Here is a 25258-nt window from a genome sequence, read left to right on the forward strand (position 1 = left end):
TTAGAACATTAATAAAAAAAAGCCAGGAAAATACAGCAAAGAAAAAAACCTCACAAGAAATATTGTCCTACCTCCCAATCACCTTTTTCATCAAGCTCCAATTGTCCACAAAGATGTTATTATTACGGAATTCAGGGCTTTTTTGGGGAGTGAGGGAAGATAATAGAAGACAATGAAAGATTATACATTTTGTATGCGTGGCCCAGTAGGTTTCTTCTATAACTAGAATAGTGCAGCACGAGTCCCTTGAGTTTCTGTGAATGGATGACTGCCATGATCCACGGTCCACAAGTATGGCATCTTTAAAATTATACACATGGGACTGGTGCAAGCAGAGGGAGGAATCTGATGTTTGAGTCATTTCATGAACAGTGAATCATTTCACGAAAACAGGAATCTTGGAAACCCCTGCGGATTGATGTCTGTCTATATGCAGGTGAGGGCAGGCATAAGATAAGGCAAGGCCTGTGATTGGACAGTGAAAAAGAAAGGCGGAGACAAAGTTTTTGTAAGGCAGGAGAGAGGAGAGAAAAAGGACAAGGTGGAGTCAGAGAAGGACGACCCACCTGTGTGGCCTTACAGGGCCGCAGGTAGTTATGAATATTTCATAAGGGATGGATTTTTATAGGACAATCTGTCTTATCTAGGTGGGCAGTTTATATGAATTGGTTCAGAGTTTATTGTGTGAACATTTTGTGGGGTGAGAATTTACTGATATAAATCTGATTGATAAATTACAAGCTTCTAGAGTATTGATTTTGTCGGGGTACTGGGAATTGTGACTATAACCACAGGGGGCTGGGACTGTGAACAGAGTTCACAGCAGAGAGTCACAGAGGGCGACTGCTGCTGGGGCCAGGGAGTAGACAGCAGCAACGTGGGGCTAGCCATGGCAGCGAGCTTGCTACAGGGCCCAGAGAGTAACCAGGGACAGCTTGGGGTGGAATTTGGAAACATAGCGAATCGGGTTGAAATACTTTGCTGATTGAGATGAAAATACCCCACAGATGCCATGTGGCCTGCCAGAGCTAGCAATAGCGTGGGATGGTGTATCTTTTTTTTTTTTTTTAATATTTACTGCTACAAACTCTAACCTTCAGCAGTGTTTCCTGTAATTTCCCTCTGGAATGCTTGTCCCCAGGGAAGCTGGGAGTCCCACACTTTGCATCTTTGGGTTCTTAAATTTCATTTCTTAGAAGACAGAATGTAGCTGACCATTTGCAGGGTGTGTCTATAATCTCTGGGCCAGTGTGGGACTCTGGAAACAGAGTCAGCAGGGCAGATTTGCTCCCTGATGACAAATCTCTCAGGCTCTCCTCCGGAGTGAGAACTCACAGTGAGCACACACTTGACCACAGCAGCTCCTCCAGGTCACATTCCTTCTACCTCGGACATGCAAGGTTGGCCAAGGAAGAGGACACAGCCTTCTCTAGGGTTATTAGCTCACTGGGTAGGGCTAGAGCAGTCTGCTTGTAATTCTAGGATTTCACCACAGCTACGAGTACTTCACTGTTCAGAGTGTTTCTGCTAATGAAGTTCCATTACTCAGTGCTCATAAAAAGTTACTGTTCGGGGGCTGGGGATTTAGCTCAGTGGTAGAGCGCTTACCTAGGAAGAGCAAGGCCCTGGGTTTGGTCCCCAGCTCCGAAAAAAAGAACCAAAAAAAAAGTTACTGTTCTTATAGTTTGCTCATTACCTTATTTTTTTTATGAAAAATAAATTTATTTTTATTTTATATGTATGGGTGTTCTGTCTGTCTGTATGTCTGTATACCAAATGCATGCAGTGCCCATAGAGACCAGAAGAGGGCATGTGGTCCCCTGGATCTGGAGTTACAGATAATTTTTTAATTGACACGTAAGTGCTGACAATCAAACTCTGGTCCTCTGGAAAGAGCAGCCAGTGCTTTCGACTACTGAGGCTCCTCTCCAGCCAGACTCATTTATTATTTATTTATTATTGCTTTCTTTGGAGGAAAAGCACAGATCCACAAAATAACGTGAGCACTTTCTGCTCAGATAATATTTTGAATGTGGCAAAAAGTCTGTACAAATTAAAGAAGATGTTGTTGCTTAAGGGTTTGTTGGACAAAAGGTAAGAGACATTGAAATGCGCGCTTCTCAGAGCCGTCTATACTCGCAAGCCTGTACTTCAGGGTTTGTAGCGTCTTTAAAGTTGTGGAGAGTCCAATGTTCATGCAGCACAATTTTCCTGTATGTTTGTTTCATCTTAATAGTCGGGGACAAAATGGTCATAATGGTGACAACCAAACACTGTCTACTGAGAGTCAGTGATAAGAGTTAATGACATAAAAGTGAGGATAAATTCTCCAAATGTGGAGTGCCTTTGTTTTATTGCCTTCCGCATACTCAATGTTTAGAACAGGAGAGATGCTATTGAGCAAGAGGCCTTTTCCTCACGGTCGGCTTGAGAACATACTTCTGTTTCCGTGGTAACATGAGGAAGGTGTGCACCAACTTTGCCCTTCCTTATTGTTAAAAATACCATATCATTCCTCCCCATCCTTAACAAGTCCTCAAGTGAATCTGAGACCCTGGGGGTGCATGTACCCTTAGCCAAGTGATGAGTAAATCCAGCTGGGTTAATTCTTTTTTAAAAAATAATATGTATTTTTATGTGTATGAGTGCTTCACCTACCTATATGCAAATAGTGTCAGATACACTGGAAATTGCCTGAGAGACAGTTGCCTGTCACCACGTGGATGATGGGAGTCAAACCCACGAGAGCTTTGTTGAGGTCCATTAAAACTACTTCCTCCTACCTCTGGTCCTAGTAGAGACATGACATTCTGACCATTTCAAAGACTGGAATGTTGCGTGCTATTGTGAGAGTTAATCCATGGCAGGAGGGACGGCTCAACAGTTAACACGTAATGCTCCTGCAGAGGACCTTGGTTTGATTCCCACCGCTCACGTGCTAGAGGAGTCTCTAACTCTAGCCCCAGTGTGTCTGACACCTCCTTCCCACCTCTGCACACACTACCTGCACTTGCATATGGGTAGGAAAAACACTCATACACATAAAAATAAAAATAAATCTTTAAAAAAGAATTAATCCAGCTAGGTTTACTAGTCACCTGGCTAAGAGTGCACCTCCAGGGACACGGATTCACTTGAAGACATATTATGGATGTGGAGGAATAATTATCCCCTCAAGAAGGTAATGTACTTATTCTTTCTACAATCCCCTTTTTTCAGACAGCTACTTAAAGGGCTTCCCTCATGGCAGGATTGTTAAACCTTCTGGCTCTAACTCAGAAAAGCAGAACATTTACTTTTCTTGCTTTTTCTTTTGTAAACTGGCCAGAAGCATAAGCACTTTTTTTCCTTTTCTTTTCTTTTTTTTCTTCTTGCAGATGCTCTGGGGTTTCTAAGCTCCCATGTCTTCCCTCTGCACGGCCTGGTTATCTCCTTCACCAAAATGTCGGTTCTCTTTATGCTAGCTCAAAACGAGTTTCTCTCTTCTGCTTCTATCCTTCTCCCGCAGAAGCTGTTGAGGTGCAGATTTATGGCTTACCTGCCCTGTTCCTTTCTCCCACCCTAGTAAAATTGTCCTTGGGTTTAAGTTCTTTAATGACTGATACTAAGTATGGAAAGGGGGAGCCTCGAAGTCTTTTATCAACACAGCAGGAAAGGAATTTACTCTGTGGTTGTCATCCTAGGGTAAGAGAGGGAAAAGCATTCTAAACCCTGCTTTGGATGTGAACAATAACTGTAGACGTATACCTGGAAGAAACAGGATGGGGAAAGAGACACACATAGGTGGCATCCGGTGCTAGCTAAGATTTGAGTTACACATAGCATCTGGTGCTACCTCGGATTGAGTTAAGACATAGCCTCCAGTGCTAGCTCTGATTGAGTTTGACGACTCACTCTCTCGGATGTGGTTTTTGAAGGTTTATTGGACCAGGAGGCATTCATCTTTGCCTGGAGAAGTAGCTGTGGCTCTGATTTGAGATAATTATCATCTGGGCTTCCACTCTTTAAACTTGAGATAAGCCAGGAAAAAGAAAGGGTTCAAAGGAAGAAAAAGTCTGAGAAGTGAAGTGCAGTTAGGACCATGATTGGGTTCACAGTCAGTTCCCTGACTTCAAAGGGTCCCCTGTTACAAGGGCACTGCGACTTGGGTAGTTGTTGGAACCCATTGAGCTTAGATTGAGATAAATGCTTTGCTTCACACAGTATTGCTCAAAAAATGTTACTCAACAGCAAAACGGTCTTGAAATGATAAAATATTAAAGTGTTAAGCAGTAAAACTATGGTTTGAAGTATATTCACAGCTCTATGTTGCTCTATCCAAAACAACAAAGTGAAACCATTTAAAATGAACTAGAGCTAACATTTGAGTGTAGCTGAAAAATAGCAGATTTCCTTCACCCCCAGTTCTTTACATACCCTCTGCCGCGTTGCTGTCTTGCTACATTTTCTGCCTTCCTGTTTAATATCTCAGACAGTTTTCTTTCGAGATAGTGATCTTATTACGAATGCTTGGTATTCTTATTTGGTGAAGCATAAGCGGTAAAATATTTTAGTGTGAAAATAATGAGAACTCTCACTGGGTTGTGGTAGGATTAAGTACAATGATCCCTTCTTAATAGGAAAGCACCCGAACAGAAAGGATAAAATGCATCTCCTTTTGGATGGACTGATGGGAGGGAAAGCCTTCTCATTTTTGGTAGAGCTCCTATCTCAAAACAGAGTTGGGTGATTAAAATAAAAACCTTACTATTAATGAACTAGTCAACTGATTTGGGTGGATAGAAGAATGCAATAGCAGCCCATAACTTTTAGAGAGTGGCATATACTTACAAGTATGGGTGCTATTAACCATATGCAAATGAAAATTACCTTTTGTTAAGGAAGAACATCTTCCAAAGCTGCCTTCTAAATGGGACTTTCTCCACTGCTGCCTGAAGTGGAGGGAATATGTCTTCCGTGGAGACACAGTGATTTGTGTTTAAATAAAAAAAGAGAGAAAACCCACACAAAGGCTGCATAATAAAACTCATGCGGCAGACGGTACGATCATTACAGGAAGTGGCAATTGCTTTCCATCCTCAGTTTCGGTAACAGTAAGATGAACTTGTTTTGAGCACGTTCTTAATTTAGTAGCGGCAGTAGTGGGAAACGATAGCGTCCCGGGTGCAACAGCAGCTCCCGCTCTGAAGAACCTTACATAACCTCCGACTTCACATCTGGATAGAGTAGGAGTTACACTATCTCTTCGGCTTTAGAATGGGATATTCTTATTAGAAGATAGTTTTGGCTCACTAAATTTGAGATTTGGGGCAAGATAGATCACGTGCGCATTTTTTAAGAAGAAACAGGAAGGCAGAAAATTTAGCAAGATAACATTGAGCGTTAGGTCCTCTTGCAGACCCTTGTTCGAGGCTGGCTTCTCTTCCAGGTAACCTGTCACACTACAGACCTGCTGCTTCTTAGATTGTCCTACCCCGAGGTCCTGATTAACTTAAAGGTTTTGCCTGGGTTTAAGAACACAGGGTGCCTGGGAAATGGTGGATTAGGGACTAGTTTAGAAGTGTAGACTAGGACCCTGAATCTTGCTTCTGCATGGAGCCTAGAGGTACTTTTCAACGAGTTTGTTTAAATATGTCACTGACAAGATGGTACAGTTTTAGTGGTAGAGCACTTGCCTGGCATGCAAAAGGCCTGGGTTCAATTCCCAGCTTTGAAAAAAAAAATCATGAAGTTTTAATTTTCAGTTCCAGCTTCAGAACTAAACTAACCATTAAGCAAAATATCACCCAACACATCCTAAATTCCTTTCATTGTCTTATTATAGTAAGTTAACAAAAAACTGGGCTTAAAAGGGATAAGTCAACAATTCAGTATAGAACAACAACAACAACAACAACAACAACAACAACAACGGTAACAACAAATTTGAAGTTTAAGATAAATTCACAAGGCAATCAAGCAAGCAAGCAAACAAAACAATCTTTTACCATAGTGAACTCAGAATCCACGGACAATGAAAATAATTATTATAAAGAGCTTTGAAGCTTAATGATGGTAAAAAGGCTGCATATGAGCAATGATAAAATATGAGGCAGGATTAGAGGCGTTTCAGAATACTCTCCTGAGGTCTCATTAGAGCTCACAGAGCCTCTATCCTTCTTAGCTCTTGGAAATAAGTAATAGATAGGGAACCAGCACAACCGAGTCTGGAATACTTTCACAGGAAAACAACAAAACGTCGTTCAATGCTTGCAGAGATTCCACTCAGTGTCTGCAACCTAATTGGTCTTTTTGTCCAAAAGGAAGGGCTTGTTTTCCTGGCTATGAAATGATTTCACATGCTAAAATATATTCTGTGAGGCATGCACTGCTACCTGCTGGAGCCCTCGCCCCTGCCCCCCAACCTGGGAATGTTTCGAGAAAGATGGCTAAGAATCCATCTACGGAATGGAGGTAGGAGCTGCTGAATGCCTAGAGTTAAAGGGACGAGTATGTGTGCATCAGCAGAAGGTCAGAATTGGGAGATTCTGAGAGCCAACAGGTGCTCATCTGAAAGTGGCTCACGTCAGTCGCTCTGTACTTTCCCGTGATTCCTTCTTAAACTGTGTTGTATGGTGGGATCATTTCTGAGAGAGAATTTTCTTTGGTCAAATACATGGCTTTTAGTACAAACCAATACCATTTCCAAGTCTTCTAGAAATATATGACTTTATACCATATTTTGTATCACAGTAGGAGTCACAGGTGACGCTAGGCTCTGTGACTGGAAAAGTCCTTTATTAGCAGCTCTGGGTCCTTGACAATAATTTCTGGTGAAAGGTTTGTATAAAAAGATTGCATATATTTTCTCCTTTATGTTTCTGTATTATCTGAAATAACTATCAGAATCATGAAAAATTAATTTGTTATATCATGTTGAAATAGTGTAGTGGCTTTGTAAAAAATTCCTTTTTTTCCTGCCTTATGAAATTGCAGAAATAAAAGTTTCATTGTATTATTTATGAGCACGTCTGTTTTACTTTTAGGTTTTGACAGCATGAATACTTTAAAAGTTTTGAGTTTTAGTCTCTGCCTCATGACTTTTGTTGTGTCTATTTCATCGTGGCTGAGATTTACCAAAGACACAAATGTTTTGCCTCCTCCTCCTGTTACTTGAAAATAGATTCTTCTCTCAACTAATACATCCAGACCACAGTTTCCCCTCCCCTCTGCTCCTCCAATTTCCCCTCTCCCTCTCTTCTCCTCCAGATCTACTCACTCTCTGCTCTGTCTTCCTTCTGAAAAGAGCAGGCTCAAAAGACAACACACAAACACAACAAAACATAGTACAATAAGAGAAGGCAAAAGCCCCGACACCGAGGCTGGACAAGGCAACCCAAGAACAAGAAGAGAGTCCCAAGAGTAGGATAGGAGTCAGACATGCCTGCCGAGTTAGGAAACCCACAGAAACACCATGCTAATAGCCACAACATATGTGCAGAGCTCCTGGTATAGACGCCTGTGAGCCCAGTGGACCCTGCTTAGCTGATTCAGTGCGTGGTGTCCTCCTGGTGTACTCCATCCCTTCTGACTCCTATACTCTTTCCTCCCTGTTTCAGTCAAACCAATTCCTCGAGCTCCATTGGGAAGGACCTAGAGGTGACTCTCGGCATAATGTTTGACTCTGGGTCTCTGCATCCTCTCCCTCCCATCCGCTGCTGGAGGAAGCTTCTCCAATTAAAAAAAATTGGGGTACAGCTCCAAACAGAGAATTCTCAACAGAGGAATCTCAAATGGCTGAGAAACACTTAAAGAAATGTTCAACATCCTTAGCCATCAGGGAAATACAAATCATACCTACTTTGAGATCCCATCTTAGACCTGTCAGAATAGTTAAGATCAAAGATACAAGTTACAGCTCGTGCTGCTGAGGATGTGGATCAAGGGCTACACTCCTCTGTTGCTTGTGGGAGCACAAACTTGTGTAAATCACTTGTGTACAGCCACTGTGTAAATCAATATGGTACTTCCTCAGAAAATTAGGGATTGATCTACCTCAAGTCCCAGCTATATCACTCTTGGGCATATACCCAAAGGACACCCCGTCCTACTACGAGGACACTTGCTCAACTATATTCATTGCAGCTTTATTCCTAATAGCCAGAATATGAAAACTACATAGGTGTCCCACAACAGAGGAATGGATAAAGAACATGTAGTACATTTTTACACGATGGCACGTTTCTCAGCTGTTAAGAAAATGAAATTATGAAATTTGCAGGTAAATGAAAGGAACTAGGAAATATCATCCTGAGTGAGAAAATTCAGACATAGAAAGACAATATAGATGTATTTACTTGTAACTGTATCATTAGACTGTCTCTGACCCGCCAGCTCCTAAATAATGACATAGAGACTTATTATTATTTATTAAAGCTTAGGCCATATAGCTTAGGCTTGTTCCCAGCTAACTTATAAATAATTCCATCTATACTGGTCCATGTTTACCATGGGGCCTGTTACCTCCAACTCAGTTACTGTGAGTCCTGCTTCCTTTGTGTCTGTCTGGCTAATTCCCTGTACCTAATTCTTTCCCTGAATTTTTAATCTCTGCCTGGATGTCCTGCCTTTCCTCTCCTGCCTCAGTATAGGCCATCAGCTCTTTATTAAACCAATCAGAAGGTGATGGAAAAGAATGTTTACAAAACACCAAGACAGGTGATATGTCATAAAAAAATAACAATATCAAATTCCAGATAGCATTCAGTTCTCTGCTGTACAGAAATCTACATTTGAATAATACAAAGACAACCTTACAGAATGCATAAGATAGATCACAGCAACATTAGTGTATATTAGCCATTAAGTAAATAATAACCAAACTATATACTATGTAGACACATAGAGGATAGGTAAAGAGGAGGGCTCTGGGGGATACATGGCTTTTTCAGGGAAGGGGAAATAGATCTTGTGAATGGACTGGGGGTGGGTGGGAATGGGAGCAGTAGGGATCAGGTAGGGGTGGGTAGGATAGAGGGAGAGAGGGCAGGGAGAGACTGCTGGAATTGGGGTACATTTTCTGGAGAGTGTGGAAATGGAGTGCAGTGGAAACTTTCTGGTATTTATGAGGGTGATCTTATTGAGGACTTCCAGTAATGGAGGTTATGGAGTCTGAACTTGCAATCACTTGTAGCCAAGCAAGGCTCTCAGTGGGGGTTCTGGGTTGCATTCCACTGAGTTGTTGGCTGAGGGGATTCCTTGGAGATCCCCAAACAACCTAGGCTGATGCTAGCACAGAGGGTTTCTTTCCACAACATCTATACAGCTCATTGAACATAGAGAGGTAGAGCTGGTGCCTGCACAGAGCCTTTACCCCCATGTTCTAGTATCTTTGGTGCAGGAAGGTACCATGTAGGCTATTGAAAGTGAGACTTGGATACCATCCCAGTCACAAAACTTTTAACCTACAATCTGTCCTGCCTACAAAATACATTAAGGCAATGATGGTGCAGAACTCATTGGAGTAACCAACCAATATCTCATTTAACTTGAGATCTACTCTGTAGGAGGAACAGCGGTGGCCACCTCTACATAAATGCTGGGAGCTGTGCAGCTGCAAAGGCATCTCCTGTAGGAGGACCTAATTGAGGACTGCCTGAGAAATCAAGGATTGCTGGTGCAGACAATGCCAGCCAATTGGGAACTGCTGTTTAGAAGAGATGCTTTCTTGAGACCAGCATTGCTCAGGTGGAGGGTATTAAAGGAGCTTGCAGCAGTGTTCAGATGAGCTATCTTGCTGCAGTGTTTCTCACCTGGAGTCTGTGTCGCTGACTTTTCGCCACCTCACCTCCAACCACCAAGGTCATTGTAGGGTTAGGCAGTGAGTAGTCCTGGGCATAGGCAACACTACTCCACGAGAGGGATCCCATACCCAACATTGTTTGGATGACCACAAGCTGGAGAATGGATAGCTCAGAGACTTAGGGTAGAACCAAGCACAACTGGTCTTTAAAAAAATGAATAAAATGATTCTTTTTTTTTTTATTAACTTGAGTATTTCTTATATACATTTCAACTGTTATTCCCTTTCCCGGTTTCCGGACAAACATCCCCCTACCTCCTCCCCTTCCTTATGGGTGTTCCCCTCCCAACCCTCCCCCCATTGCCGCCCTCCCCCCATAGTCTAGTTCACTGGGGGTTCAGTCTTAGCAGGACCCAGGGCTTCCCCTTCCACTGGTGCTCTTACTAGGATATTCATTGCTACCTATGGGGTCAGAGTCCAGGGTCAGTCCATGTATAGTCTTTAGGTAGTGGCTTAGTCCCTGGAAGCTCTGGTTGCTTGACATTGTTGTACTTTTGGGGTCTCGAGCACCTTCAAGCTCTTCCAGTTCTTTCTCTGATTCCTTCAACGGGGGTCCTATTCTCAGTTCAGTGGTTTGCTGCTGGCATTCGCCTCTGTATTTGCTGTATTCTGGCTGTGTCTCTCAGGAGCGATCTACATCCGGCTCCTGTCGGTCTGCACTTCTTTGCTTCATCCATCTTGTCTAATTGGGTGGCTGTATATGTATGGGCCACATGTGGGGCAGGCTCTGAATGGGTGTTCCTTCAGTCTCTGTTTTAATCTTTGCCTCTCCCTTCCCTGCCAAGGGTATTCTTTTTCCTCATTTAAAGAAGGAGTGAAGCATTCACATTTTGATCATCCGTCTTGAGTTTCCTTTGTTCTAGGGATCTAGGGTAATTCAAGCATTTGGGCTAATAGCCACTTATCAATGAGTGCATACCATGTATGTCTTTCTGTGATTGGGTTAGCTCACTCAGGATGATATTTTCCAGTTCCAACCATTTGCCTACGAATTTCATAAACTCGTTGTTTTTGATAGCTGAGTAATATTCCATTGTGTAGATGTACCACATTTTCAGTATCCATTCCTCTGTAGAAGGGCATCTGGGTTCTTTCCAGCTTCTGGCTATTATAAATAAGGCTGCGATGAACATAGTGGAGCACGTGTCTCTTTTATATGTTGAGGCATCTTTTGGGTATATGCCCAAGAAAGGTATAGCTGGATCCTCAGGCAGTTCAATGTCCAATTTTCTGAGGAACCTCCAGACTGATTTCCAGAATGGTTTTACCAGTCTGCAATCCCACCAACAATGGAGGAGTGTTCCTCTTTCTCCACATCCTCGCCAGCATCTGCTGTCACCTGAGGTTTTGATCTTAGCCATTCTCACTGGTGTGAGGTGAAATCTCAGGGTTGTTTTGATTTGCATTTCCCTTATGACTAAAGATGTTGAACATTTCTTTAGGTGTTTCTCAGCCATTCGGCATTCCTCAGCTGTGAATTCTTTGTTTAGCTCTGAACCCCATTTTTTAATAGGGTTATTTGTTTCCCTGTGGTCTAACTTCTTGAGTTCTTTGTATATTTTGGATATAAGGCCTCTATCTGTTGTAGGATTGGTAAAGATCTTTTCCCAATCTGTTGGTTGCCGTTTTGTCCTAACCACAGTGTCCTTTGCCTTACAGAAGCTTTGCAGTTTTATGAGATCCCATTTGTCGATTCTTGATCTTAGAGCATAAGCCATTGGTGTTTTGTTCAGGAAAATTTTTCCAGTGCCCATGTGTTCCAGATGCTTCCCTAGTTTTTCTTCTATTAGTTTGATTGTGTCTGGTTTGATGTGGAGGTCCTTGATCCACTTGGACTTAAGCTTTGTACAGGGTGATAAGCATGGATCGATCTGCATGCATTCTTCTACATGTTGCCCTCCAGTTGAACCAGCACCATTTGCTGAAAATGCTATCTTCTTTCCATTGGATGGTTTTGGCTCCTTTGTCAAAAATCAAGTGACCATAGGTGTGTGGGTTCATTTCTGGGTCTTCAATTCTATTCCATTGGTCTATCTGTCTGTCTCTGTACCAATACCATGCAGTTTTTATCACTATTGCTCTGTAATACTGCTTGAGTTCAGGGATAGTGATTCCCCCTGAAGTCCTTTTATTGTTGAGGATAGCTTTAGCTATCCTGGGTTTTTTGTTATTCCAGATGAATTTGCAAATTGTTCTGTCTAACTCTTTGAAGAATTGGATTGGTATTTTGATGGGGATTGCATTGAATCTGTAGATTGCTTTTGGTAAAATGGCCATTTTTACTATATTAATCCTGCCAATCCATGAGCATGGGAGATCTTTCCATCTTCTGAGGTCTTCTTCAATTTCTTTCCTCAGTGTCTTGAAGTTCTTATTGTACAGATCTTTTACTTGCTTGGTTAAAGTCACACCGAGGTACTTTATATTATTTGGGTCTATTATGAAGGGTGTCGTTTCCCTAATTTCTTTCTCGGCTTGTTTCTCTTTTGTATAGAGGAAGGCAACTGATTTATTTGAGTTAATTTTATACCCAGCCACTTTGCTGAAGTTGTTTATCAGCTTTAGTAGTTCTCTGGTGGAACTTTTGGGATCACTTAAATATACTATCATGTCGTCTGCAAATAGTGATATTTTGACTTCTTCTTTTCCGATCTGTATCCCCTTGATCTCCTTTTGTTGTCTGATTGCTCTGGCTAGAACTTCAAGAACTATATTGAATAAGTAGGGAGAGAGTGGGCAGCCTTGTCTAGTCCCTGATTTTAGTGGGATTGCTTCAAGTTTCTCTCCATTTAGTTTAATGTTAGCAACTGGTTTGCTGTATATGGCTTTTACTATGTTTAGGTATGGGCCTTGAATTCCTATTCTTTCCAGGACTTTTATCATGAAGGGGTGTTGAATTTTGTCAAATGCTTTCTCAGCATCTAATGAAATGATCATGTGGTTCTGTTCTTTCAGTTTGTTTATATGATGGATCACGTTGATGGTTTTCCGTATATTAAACCATCCCTGCATGCCTGGGATGAAGCCTACTTGATCATGGTGGATGATTGTTTTGATGTGCTCTTGAATTCGGTTTGCCAGAATTTTATTGAGTATTTTTGCGTCGATATTCATAAGGGAAATTGGTCATAAAATGATTCTTAATGATATTTTGCTATACTCACAATCAGTGCCTTATCCGGCTGTTGCTTTATTGGTTTCTCTTTGGAAGCAGAAACATTCAATATGTAATAACATTATAATGACATAGCAAAAATAGTTAAGCTTTTTTCCAATATGGCTATGACTGCTATGAAATATTTGATGGTTGAAATATCTTACTATTATGTGAAGCCAAGAAAAGGATAATGCAGGCTTGCCTAGTCTTTCTCTTTGCCAATTTATTTCTTAATTTCATCATGCTTTTCCTCTGGTTCTGAGTTAATTTCTATTTGGCTTTTCAAGACAGGGCTTCTCTGTGTAGTCCTGGATGTATGGAACTCGCTCTGTAGTTTGAAGTGTCCTTGAACTGAGAGATTCACCCGCCTCCATTTCACGGGGGTTGGGATTAAAGGTGTGTGCCACTGTGCCCCACTCACAGTTAATTTTATGTAGCGCTTTATAGTTGGTCATGGGAAGTTACTGCACGTGATTTGATGTAGGGACAGAATATCTTTAAAATGTTTATATTCCAGTGTAAAAGTAATATAGTCACATAACATGGATCTCTGTCTTTCTGTCTCTGTCTGTTTCTCTGTCTGTTTCTCTCTCTCTCTCTCTCTCTCTCTCTCTCTCTCTCTCTCTCTCTCTCTCTCTCTGTGTTTCCATAATTGAAAGAATCATAAAGCTTTAAAAAAGAAATCGAAAGCATGCCTTTCCTCATATTTGTTGGTTCAACTAATGATGGATTTAGAATATTGGAAAAAATCAAGTCTGCATTGAACAGGTACAGCTATGGTACAATGATATAATAAATATAATAAATGTAATATAGAGATGGTCAAAGGCGTGTGAAAGTGTGCATATATGACATGTACATGTGATTTCATTCTGAAAGAGAATCAAGCATTAACACATTTTGGCATGGGTAGGGTTTCTGAAACAAATCCTAATAGTTTTTGAGGGAGAACCATAGCTTTTTCTTATTCATAGAAATATAAAAATGCATATAATTTTATATGAGAGGTAGTTGGAACATTTCATTTGTTCCAAAATCTTTGACAAAAAGCACAAGAAGCTCTAGATAATCACAGGGGACTTGCAGAAATATGGGAGGTGAACCATGGTCGCCTTAAGACATTGCATGCTGTGGGTAATTTGCTACATAGCAACCAGTCATAATATTAGTTACAGACTCTTAAGATTTTTAGAAATATATATTCAGTGGCTTCAGAATATTTCATTAGGTCGCATAGTGATTTAAAAATGTTTGGCCCATGGAAGGTGGCATTTAGGAGATGTGTCCTTGTTGGAGGAAGTGTGTCACTGTGGGGGTGGGCTTTGAGGTCCTATGCTCAAGCTCTGTCCAGTGTGTGGAAGGGACTCTCCTCCCGGATACCTGCAGAAGCCAGTCTCTCCTGATTGCCTTTGGATCAAGCTGTAGATCTCTTGGCTCCTCCAGCACCATGTCTGCCTGCCTGTTGCCATGCTTCCTGCCATGCACGTGCATCTCTGAGGACTCCAGCAGGGGGCATCAGATTCCCTGGAGCTGGATTTATAGGTAGTGATGATCTGCTAGAGGAGGGTGCTGGGTACACAGTTCTCAGAAGGAGCAAGTGCTTTGAGCTACCTCTTCAACCACTCTAAATTGTTTTCGATATGTGTCTAATTAGCTTTGCTTTAGACTGCTAGAGTAGGAATTTCACTGTAACCTCATTAGCTCTGAGAACAAGCATTGTAGAAACAAAGGAGTAAATACAAGTCAACAATAAAACTAAGGTATATATTCTTGGGTATATAAATATTAATTAAGATATATATACACACACAAAATATGTCTTAATTACTATATACACCAATATATTACATATGTACACACATATGTATATATTTACATAAATATATGTATATATGTAAAATACACATTTGGAAAAATTCGCCTTATTTGATTTTGTGTTTTTTTTAGCATATTCACAAGTTTGCACAACTATTGCCACTACCCAGTCCAAGAAAGCTTTTATTGCCATCCCAAAGAAACCTTAGATCACTTCCCTATGCACTTGCTTCCTACTTCCTATTATTGCTAAGTTACACATGTGCCTATTCTATAGGTTACACATAGATGGGGCCATATATGTATTTTGTTGTTTTTACCTAGCATAATGTGGTGGTTTGAATAAGGATGGTCCCCCACAGAGTCATGTGCTTGCATGCTTGGCCCATGGAGAGTGACACTATTAGAAGGTGTGGCCTTGTTGGAGTGGGTGTGGCCTTGTTGGAGTGGGTGTGGCCTTGTTGGAGTGGGTGTGGCCTTGTTGGAGGAAGTGTGTCTCTGTGGGGGCGAGCTTTGAGGTCTCCTATGTTCAAACTATGCCCAGCGTGGAACCCAGTCCCCTTCTGCTTGTCTGTATATCAAGACGTAGAACTCTTGGGTCCTCCAGCACCATGTCTACCTAGCAGCTGTCATGCTTCCCACCCTGATGATAATGGACTGAACCTCTGAATCTGTAAGCCAGCCCCAGTTAAATGTTTATCTGTATAAGAGTTGCCTTGGTCATTGTATCTCTTCACAGCAATAAAGCCTTAACTATGACACATCATGTGCCCACATTCATCTATCCTGTAGTATATCAGCACTTTGTGCCTTTGGTCTGAAAACCAAGAACTTGTAGTAGATAAAATTGTATTCCTTTTTACACTGAAAATTTTCTTAGTGAGGTTAACAATTTAAATATTTAATAACCTCCTTCTAGCTTGTCATTCTTTATCTTTAAAGTTGGAATATCAGGAGCCAGAAATATAGTTTACTGGGTAAAGGTACTTGCTGCCAAATCTGTGTTCATTACCTAGTGCCGACATGGTGGAGAGAACCAATTCCTGCAGTTACCCTGTGATGTTCATATATGTGTCATGGCTTACATGACCATCCCCCAACCCCACTAAAATGAGCAAATCTAATAAAATTATACTGTTAAGATCTTTTTCACAGGTCTCTGCAAGTGCTTTGCTTTTAAGGATGAACATTTTCTTTCGCACATCTGAAAAGCATTTTTATTAAGTTATTGTTTGTGTTCTAATTTTGTTTTAATTTATGTAGCCTGAAATTTTATGAATTCCTTGAGAATTTCATATTAACTAGAAAATTTGTGTTCATTCGTATGCATGTCTGCTTGCTTCTGTTATTTTTTCTGCCATTGCATTGACTTGTTCTTGTGACATAGCATTTTAAATTATGTTGGAGACAATACAATTTAATTCCAAAAATGGCCTGGCTGCTTTCAAAGTTTCGCCCCTTTTGCTTCTCCTCTTTGCTTGTGGGGTTTCTTTCAGGAACTCACTCTGTAAATTGTGTTTTGAGCTGTATGCTGAAGTTTTCTTTGTAGTCCAGTCATGATCTGTGTTTGTGAACATTTGATTTATAGAAGCATTTTCCAATGCTGGGTTACAGAGTTCATATATATTAATGTAATTTTGTTATATGGTTCAATTCTTCTATGCCCTCCTTTTTTCTTTATTGAATTGGCCTGTCATAGATTGATAGTGGTGTGTTAAAATATCTCATGATCGAATAACTGTCATTTCTACTTCCATTTTTAAAGGTTTTTATTTTATGAAGTTTGACGTCATATCATTTCAGTGCCAAAGATTCTCCCATTGTCTCATTCATTCCTTCAGTCATTCATCTACATTTATAAGTTTCAGTAGAAATAGAAGCATGGTTATTCTTGTCAAACTCATGGAGTTGTGGCTAAATATGCCAGGAGACACTGACAGTGCACTAACGGGGCAGGGGGTTGAGGAAAGCCTAATCTAGGATGATGGAGGTAGGGTACCTTCTGCGGTGGTTTGAATAGGAATGGCCGCCATAGTAGAATTGTGTTGAATGCTTGGTTCATGAGGAGTTTCACTATAAGGAGTTGTGGCCTTGTTGGAGAAAGTGTATAATTATATAATTTCCTCCTTCCTTTCTTTCCCTCCAAAACCTCTCATATACTCTTCCTTGCTCTCTTTCAAATTCCTGGCCTCTTCGTTTTCACGAATTGTCATTTTAAACATATATATTTCTCAATACACAAACACAACTTTCTCAGTCTCTATAATGGCACTTGTTTATGTATGTTTTCAGGTCTGACCATTTGGTATTCGATAACCAACTGGTATGCTCTGCCCAGAAGTCTATTTCTCTCACTCTCAGCATTCCTTAGTTGCTTGTCGTCTCTCTCTCTCTCTCTCTCTCTCTCTCTCTCTCTCTCTCTCTCTCTGTATGTGTTGTGTGATACCTGCTGAGTTTTCCTCACTCACATTAGCATGTCTACAGCTGTTCCTATTCAGCTGTGTTTAGATAGTCACATTGGTAAGATTTCTACAATTAACAATTAGCTTGGGAATGAGCTCCACTGTTGTTGGCATTCCTTTTATACTCTGCCCAACAGTTACCTAACAACAGCCACATAGTCCTGGCTTGGTACAAAAGGGACTATTTGACTCCTCCTCACTCCCTGCTCCTTCTTCTGATTTTCTGATTCCCTTCCCTACTCTCCTCTTCTCTCTTCCCCTCTCTCTCCAAGTGCTCTGGCAGGCCTCTCCCCCCTTCTCCTCCCTCTCTCCTCTGTCTCCTCTCTTTCTCTACCTCTACTCCATTCTCATTCCCCCTCCCAATGGCCCCCAATAAACCCTATTCTATACTAGGCTGGTACCTGGGGGAGGGATGCCTCAGCATGAGCCTGCTGAGGTATCCCCTTCCAACACACCATACAGTGCTCTACAAAACATACTCCTGGCTTCTTTATAAAACACAACAGTTATGTATTTTGATTAGTTGTTCTTTTCTGTAATGGTCGTCTTCTGTTGCAAATGGAAATTTCCTTGATGAGGTATAAATACTAAATATATACTGCTGGTTTAGTAAAGTAACAGTTGTAGGTTCTCCTCCAAGATATATGACTTTGCTAAACCTGGTTAGTTGGCTACGTTTCCAATATGGTGTATGGTTCTTCTCTGGTTGCACAGGCCTGAAGCCCAATAAGAGAGTATAACTACTGCACCCTTAGGGGTGCCATGTTGGTCAATGTTTGGTTCATAGGCATCACAGCTGGGTAGAAGTGCTGGTTGCTTTCTCCCTTTGGAAGATTTCCTGGCACCTTCTAATGCACTTGTTTCTGACGGTCATGGTGTCTTTATCAACAGGAAATTAGCTTCCATCTCTGGGGGCGGGATAGAAATCAAGGATAATAACAAGAGACTGTAATGTTCTGGGAATCTCTTGAAAAACCCTGACCAAAACCTCAAAAGAGGACTCTCCTGCTTGCTATTGGGTTTTTTGTTAGATAGTTTTTAACTCTTGGAGGGGACATTGTCAAATCCAGGTTAGAAATTTTTATTTAAACTATATATTTTATGTATACACAGTTATGTATATTATAGGTGTGCTAAGACAGATGGCTAATAGCATGATTCCTTATGGCTTTTCAGATATCCTCACTGTCATTTTATCCTTCTTTCTCCTCTACTTACATCTCTTATACCTCCTCAATTAAACATCCCAGTTTTCCACATTTGCCCCATCAGATCACTGGTACCTGACTATTCCTCTCACTATCCCTCTTCAACCTCCACCCTAACAATGGTCTCTTTTTACTTTATTTTTGCAGTTACTCCTCTACTGGCATCTGGAGATTTGGAGCTATGGTCTTCCATTAAGAGAGAAGAGGTAACATCTGTCTGTCTTCATCTGAGCTACCTCACTGGATCTGTCCTGGTTCAATCATTAACTTGCAAAGCTTTACAACTGAATAGTATACCATACCACATTTTCATTATCCATGCACTGGGTGAAAGAAATCTGGGTTGTTTCCGATTCCTAGCAGCAGGGAACGTGAATGATCATGCTTCTGTAGTGTAGGATGTGGAATCCTTTGGGCATATGCCCAGAGTGGCTGAACTCTGCAGTCCCACCAACAGTGAATGAGGGCTCCCTTTTCCCACGTCCATCTGGCACTTGTCAGATGTTTTGTTGGTCTTTGTCACTTTTATTGAGTAAGATAAAATCTCAGAGTAGTTTTGATTTGCATTTCCCCAGTTGCTAAGAATGATGGATTTTTTTTTTGACATTTTTTGAGTCTTTTTTTTTTTTTTTTTTCATCTTTTGAGAATTCTCTGTTCGGGTTCCAGGCCCATTATTTTTTGAATGTGTCATTTTCTTTACTCTCTCTCTCCTTTGAGCTCCTTTATATTTTGGATATTAATACTGCATTAGATGTATAAGTGGCAAAGATTCTGCTCCATTCTGGGGGGCATCTTCTTCACCCAATCGACCATTCCTTTAACTATAAGATGCTTCTTAGGTTTTATGAAGTCCCATTTGCCAATTGTTGGACTTAATTCTCTGGCAAATGGGGTCCTATTTGGAAAGTCCTTTTTCAACCCAGTAGCACGTACAGTATTGCTCGAGTTTTCTTCTAGCACTTTCAGGTTTCGGATTGAGGTTTTTGATCCACTTGGAGTTCGTTTTTATGCCAGGTGATAGAAGCAGGTCCAATTTCATTCTCCTGCAGGTGGACATGGGTTTTCCCATCACCATTTTTCTTTGAAGATACTTTCTTTTCCCCAGGGATATTCTAATCTTCATCAAGTATTAAATGGTTAAAGTTACATATATTTATGGTTGGGATATTTTTCCATTAGTTTAAATGTCTATTTTATGCCAATACTATCAGTAGTGTATTACTTTTATTACTGTGGCTCCATAAGATATCTTGGGATCTGGAATGGTAATCTTTGCATCATGTTTTCTTTCCCCACTCAGGATTGGTTTTGTTATCTGGGGTTTTTGTGTTTTCATATGAACTTTATTTTTTTATAATTCTGTAGTTTATTTTGAATATATCAAATTCATAGTTTTCAATATCAAATGTTTTTTTTTGTTTTTTAAGAGAATTTTATTTTTCTAGGTTGCAAATAAATTGTCCTTGGGTTTTTATTTGGTCATTTCAAGAGACACACAGCTGAAAAACAAAACACAGACACACAGAAATGCTACTGAGAGAATTCAAATGTCTACGTGGCCCACAGGGGACAGAGGCAGTTGCTTCTACCACAGAGACAAAGCAAACACAAAGGAGGATGTTCTCCCTTTCCAGACTACAGGCATCATTTGCCCTGGGATGAGCCTCTGGGTGGGACTATTTTGGACACGCTGGTAGGAACCGTCATTGACGGTCTCAGACAGAAGCCTGCCAGAGACTCTCAGCCTGTTAGGATGCTGTGTCTCAGGAGAGCCCAGCATCAGTACCACTGCTGCCTGCAAGGCCTTCAAAACATCTCCCTGGATCAATACCCCACTTGGCCAACTTATAACTTTCCACCTTTTGCCAGTACTGTGCATGTGACCGATCGGGTTAGTGGGCATTTTTGAAATGCAGGGATTTCTACTTGGCTAAAATGCTTTTAGTTTTCTATTGACATGCTCCTCAGCTTTGTAATATACCCTAAACTAAAATGTCTTCAGGCCAGGCAGGTGTAGTTGTGCACACCTTTGATCCTAGTACTTGGGAGGCCGAGGCAGGCAGATCTTCGAGTGTTCCAGGCAGGCCAAGGCTACATAGTGAGATCCCCTCACTCCTTTATACCCCCTTTTCAAACATATTTTTACCCCAAAGGTGATCTGGTCTTTAAAAAAAAAGTTCAAAGAGGTTGAAAATTATAATTCATTGAAGGGTTACACATTTCAAACAACTACCCATTTACTTGGTTCTTCAAGCACTTTAAGGTTTGGAGACCATCTTACGAAGTATCTTAGAGTATGCTAATGGTTATTATAAGCCATCTTGAAGAACACATCTCTTTTGGAGTGGTATTATATTCCTTTATGGTAAACACATAGTAGGTGTTCAATAATTCTTGTCACAAAATGAATGACTAAAAAAAGATATTTATGTCCCTTTTTAAACCAAATAAGTAGTGTTATTTTTGTTTACAACATTTATGCAACAAAATGAAGTTCAGTAGAAGAACTTACTTAAATCCACGTTTTAGAAAAAAATAGGGCACAGAAAGGCAGACATTTCAAAGCCGAACAAAAATCTAGGGTCTCCCTATGGATTTCTAAATATCGTCTGGTTGACCAGGAAAACAGATATATTTGTGAATGAACTGCAAATTAAAGGAAAACTTCAATATAACAAGTACATGTTTAAGTTAACTTAAAGAAAACAATTATTGATAAAACAGTATATGTTAAGAGAAATGCTAACTCTCTGTATTTTCAAAACTGTGCAAAAGTTGCTTGTAGTATCCTCAGATGGGCGGTCTGGCTAGTGACGTAGAAGTCCGTTGCCTTTAAATGGTATGTAGTGAAGAGATGTAGCCCGCCACTGAACTAGCTGGAATCTGGCTGGGCTGTAGCTTTTGAACAGCTGGTGTGGATGTGGGAGACCTGCAGTACCGGGAGCAGCAGCTGGAGGGCGTCCTGGACATATGTGGTGCTATTGCAGCCCTCTAAAAGCACGCTATTGATCATGGGGTTAAGGACTTCAGCCTTCTTGTTGCTCCCAACAGTGGTTAAAACATTTGTAAATTTCTTCGATAGGGCGGCTACTTCATTGCACATTGCCGTGGTTAATCTTATCAGAACTTTTGCTTGGTCTTGAGCTGGTTTTTCCTCTTCTTGTCCATGGAGAATTAACTCTGCAACTTTATGCAGTTGCTCGATGCAACGTGCAGTGACCTCAGCCAGACTTTCAATGGATAACATGTACACCACCTCTACAGTCTTAGCTCCTTTGCCCCCTGCCTTGTCTTCTTCAGGTTCCTCAGCTTTCTCTTCCTTTCCTTCTTTCTTCTCTTCCTCCTCGGACCCTTTGGCCACATCTATTGACACCACGCTTTGATCCTCTTCCACCCAGTCATGAGCTTTCTTCATGGCCTTATTGAGTTTGTCAGGTGTGGCGGCGACATGTAATTCAAACAGGAGCTCTGTAAGCATCCTAGCAAATTCTTCCCCGCTTTCTTCTAGGCCTTGTTCCTCTGGATTTTCCTCATTCTCTGATTCTTTGGCTACAAAGATGTCTTTGATAGAAATTAGGTCATTTTTCAAGAGTTCTAGCTTCTCTCCATCCAGTGATGCTAAAAATGACTGAACCTTGCTCTCGCTCTCATTGGACAGAATCTCCAGGTGTGACAAACCTTGATATTCATTAAACAGCATCCCATAGTGTGCAGTCCTCTCCGCCGTGAGCTGCTGTGCCAGCCGCTGCTTCTCCTTCTCCTTGGCCTCTCTCAACATCTGGGACAAGGAAACCATTCTCTCCATCAGTGTCTTGGTCCGCTTAAACCCTGGGTCGCTTTCTGCCAGGACGTTCATGGCAGATGAATTCTTGCCAATGAATTCTAAAGCATCCAGTCCTCCGGTTAAGATGCTTTTGCCTGTGTTTTGAACTGCGTTGGTGAGGGCTGACAGCACACCCCTCGACCCTGCCGTCCCTGGTGGAGGAGGAGTATGGGGGCCTCCAGCAGGGTCCTGATCTGGAGTCACATTTTGCGAGATTCTGTTTTCGGCATCAGTTAGGGCCCCTTCTGGAGATCCAGAATTGACACTGTGGATTCGCAGGGTTGCCCCTGCCTTTTCTTTGACTGCTGTTAATCCGTGACCTACTGTGGCTGATGCAGATGAGAGCAGAGACTTCCCCCAGGACCCCCAGCCTGCCCATCTTCCTGCTGGTGGTGAGGAGTCCATGGCCACATCGTTCTGTTCTTTCAGAGGTATTTCAGATCCGGTGTCTCCCTCAAGGCTGACAGAATCAATGCACTCAACCAGGGTGTCTTCAGTTACTTCTCCATTGAGGGGCGTCTCATCAGCATCACTAGCCTTGGACTGGTCTAGAAGCCCTGTAGGGGTGACCTCTGCACACGCAGCTGCTGAGACCTCAGATTGCTCTCCTGTGTGGTCAGCTGGTGCTGGCTCATTTGAAGTCATAGCTGGACCACACTGCACTTCTGCATCTTCAGCAGGGGAGTTGGGCATCTCAGCAGCATCTTCTCCTCCTCCATTGTCTATGGCGTCATGAGCATCATCAGACATTTTAATATCGCTTGGCTGGCCGAGTGCGCGCCCCAAATGTTATTTTTTATTGGATATTTAATGTATTTACATTTCAAATGTTATCACCTTCCCCCCTCCCATCTCCCCTCCTCCTTCTTCTATGACGATTCTCTCACTCCCATCCACCCACTCCCATGTCAACACCCTGGCATTCCCCTACACTGGGAAAACGAGCCTTCACAGGACCAAGGGCTTCTCCTCCTATTGATGCCAGCCAATGCCATCCTCTGCTACATATGCGGCTGAAGCCATGGGTCCTTCCATGTGTCTTTGGTTGGTGGTTTAGTCCCTGGGAGCTCTGTGGGTTCTGGTTGGTTGATATTGTTGTTCTTCCTATGAGGTTGCAAACCCCTTCACCTCCTTCACTCCTTTCTCTAACTCCTCTATTGGGGTCCCCATGCTCAGTCTGATGGTTAGCTGGAGTCATCCTCATCTGTATCAGTAGGACTCTGGCAGAGCCTCTCAGAGACATCCATATCAGGTTGTCTCACATGAACTTTATTCTATCTATCTATCTATCTATCTATCTATCTATCTATCTATCTATCATATGAAGAATGAGATTGGGGTTTGTTTGAGGTTGCAGTGATAGTTTTTGATAGAATGGTCATCTTCCTAATTTTAATTCTACCACTCTATGAGCACTGAATGTCTTTTCATTTTCTGGTGTTTTTATCTCTTTCACTGGAGGTTTAAAGTTTCTATTGTAGAGGTCCTTCAGTTCCTTGGTTAGGCTTATTCCTAAAATATTTTTTGAGGGTATTGTCAATGGAAATATGTCCATAGTTGTTTTCTCTGTGTTTGTTGTTGGTGTATAGAAAAAAGCTATTTATTTGGGCAATTTGATTCTGTATCTTGCCGCATTGTTGGATTTGCTCATTGTTTCTAGAAGTTTTATAACAGAATTTCTGGGATCTCAAATGTCTAATTTTGTGTCATCTGCACGAATAGCTGTCTATTTGTAATCCCTTTAATTTTCTTTTCTTGAGTTATTGTTCCAGCTAGTGCTTCAAGCGCAATACGGAGAAGGGGTAGAGATATTGGACATTCCTGTCTCATTCCTGACTTCCATGTGTTTGCTTTATGTTCTTCTTCATTTAGGAAGATGTTTTCTGTGGGTTTATCATATAAAATTTCGTCCTATAGCGACATGCTCTTCCATTTTCTATATTCTGTAGGTCTTTTATCATAAAGGCCCATTGTGTTTTATCAAAGGTTTTTTCTCCATCTATTAAAGTAACCATGAATTTTTTACTTTAAAACAACTGGCGTTGTTTGTTACATTTGTTGACTTGCATATGTTGATTTATCTCTTCATTTAATAGGTAAAGGCAACTTGGTCGTGGTGGATAATCTTTTAATTGTTAATTAAACAAATTGAGGTTATACTATAATTACAAGATTTCTCATGTTTCTTTCCTCCCCCAAACTGTTCCATATATTTCTCCCTGCTTTCTTTCAAATTCGTCACCTCTTTCTCACCATCTTTATTGCATGCATGTATGCATATGTACACACATATATTCCCAATTATAACCTTCTCAGCCTGTATGATATTACTTGTATGTGTGTTTTCATGGCTGACATTTTGGTCTTGGTTAATGAATTGGTTTGCTCTTCCCTGGGGAAGGCTATTTCTCACACTGTAAGTCTTCCTCAGTGCCACGCCCAACCTCGACCAGCAAGGAAGACACAACCACAGGAGATCTTCTTCAAGCAGTTTTACTCAGGAACCTTGATACAATCTTCTGACCTCTATCTCTTCTGACTCTCTCTCCTCGGGGAACGCCCTGCACCACACTTAAATAGCTAACACTGGCCAGTCCTAGCAAGTCATGTGGGTCATGTAGATAGGCTGTCACTATGCGGAAGCTAGGGGGCTAGGCAGACATAGCCAAATAAGGACTTGTTTACTGCAAGGAGCTCTCACCGTTGGGAGGGTGGAAGGCAGAAACCAGCGCCAAGTTTGAGGCAGCTCTCTACACCTTAGTTACTTGTTGATTTTTGTGTGGGGTTGAAATGTCATGGAGCTTTTCTTGTTCAGTTAGGTATGCTGTGGGCAGCCATATTGGTGGGACTTTATTGATGTATGTCTCTATTATGTTTGAAAGTATCTTATTGAGAAATTCAAAATCTTTCTATCAGGGATATTGGTTTCTGGTTCTGTTGTTATTGTGTCT

General features: G+C 41.3%; 1 protein-coding gene across 1 annotated transcript; it reads right to left on the bottom strand.

Moving 5' to 3' along the window:
- Positions 1 to 19898: 19898 nt before the first annotated feature.
- Fam114a1l1 (family with sequence similarity 114, member A1-like 1) lies at positions 19899 to 23091 on the bottom strand. Its single transcript, NM_001431278.1, is given in 1 exon segment — positions 19899 to 23091. A coding segment is annotated over 1 exon segment (1701 nt). The 5' UTR covers positions 23058 to 23091; the 3' UTR covers positions 19899 to 21356.
- Positions 23092 to 25258: the final 2167 nt, after the last annotated feature.

This window comes from Rattus norvegicus, chromosome 9, assembly GCF_021556685.1.
Source record: "Rattus norvegicus strain SHRSP/BbbUtx chromosome 9, alternate assembly SHRSP_T2T, whole genome shotgun sequence".
NCBI lineage: Eukaryota > Metazoa > Chordata > Mammalia > Rodentia > Muridae > Rattus > Rattus norvegicus.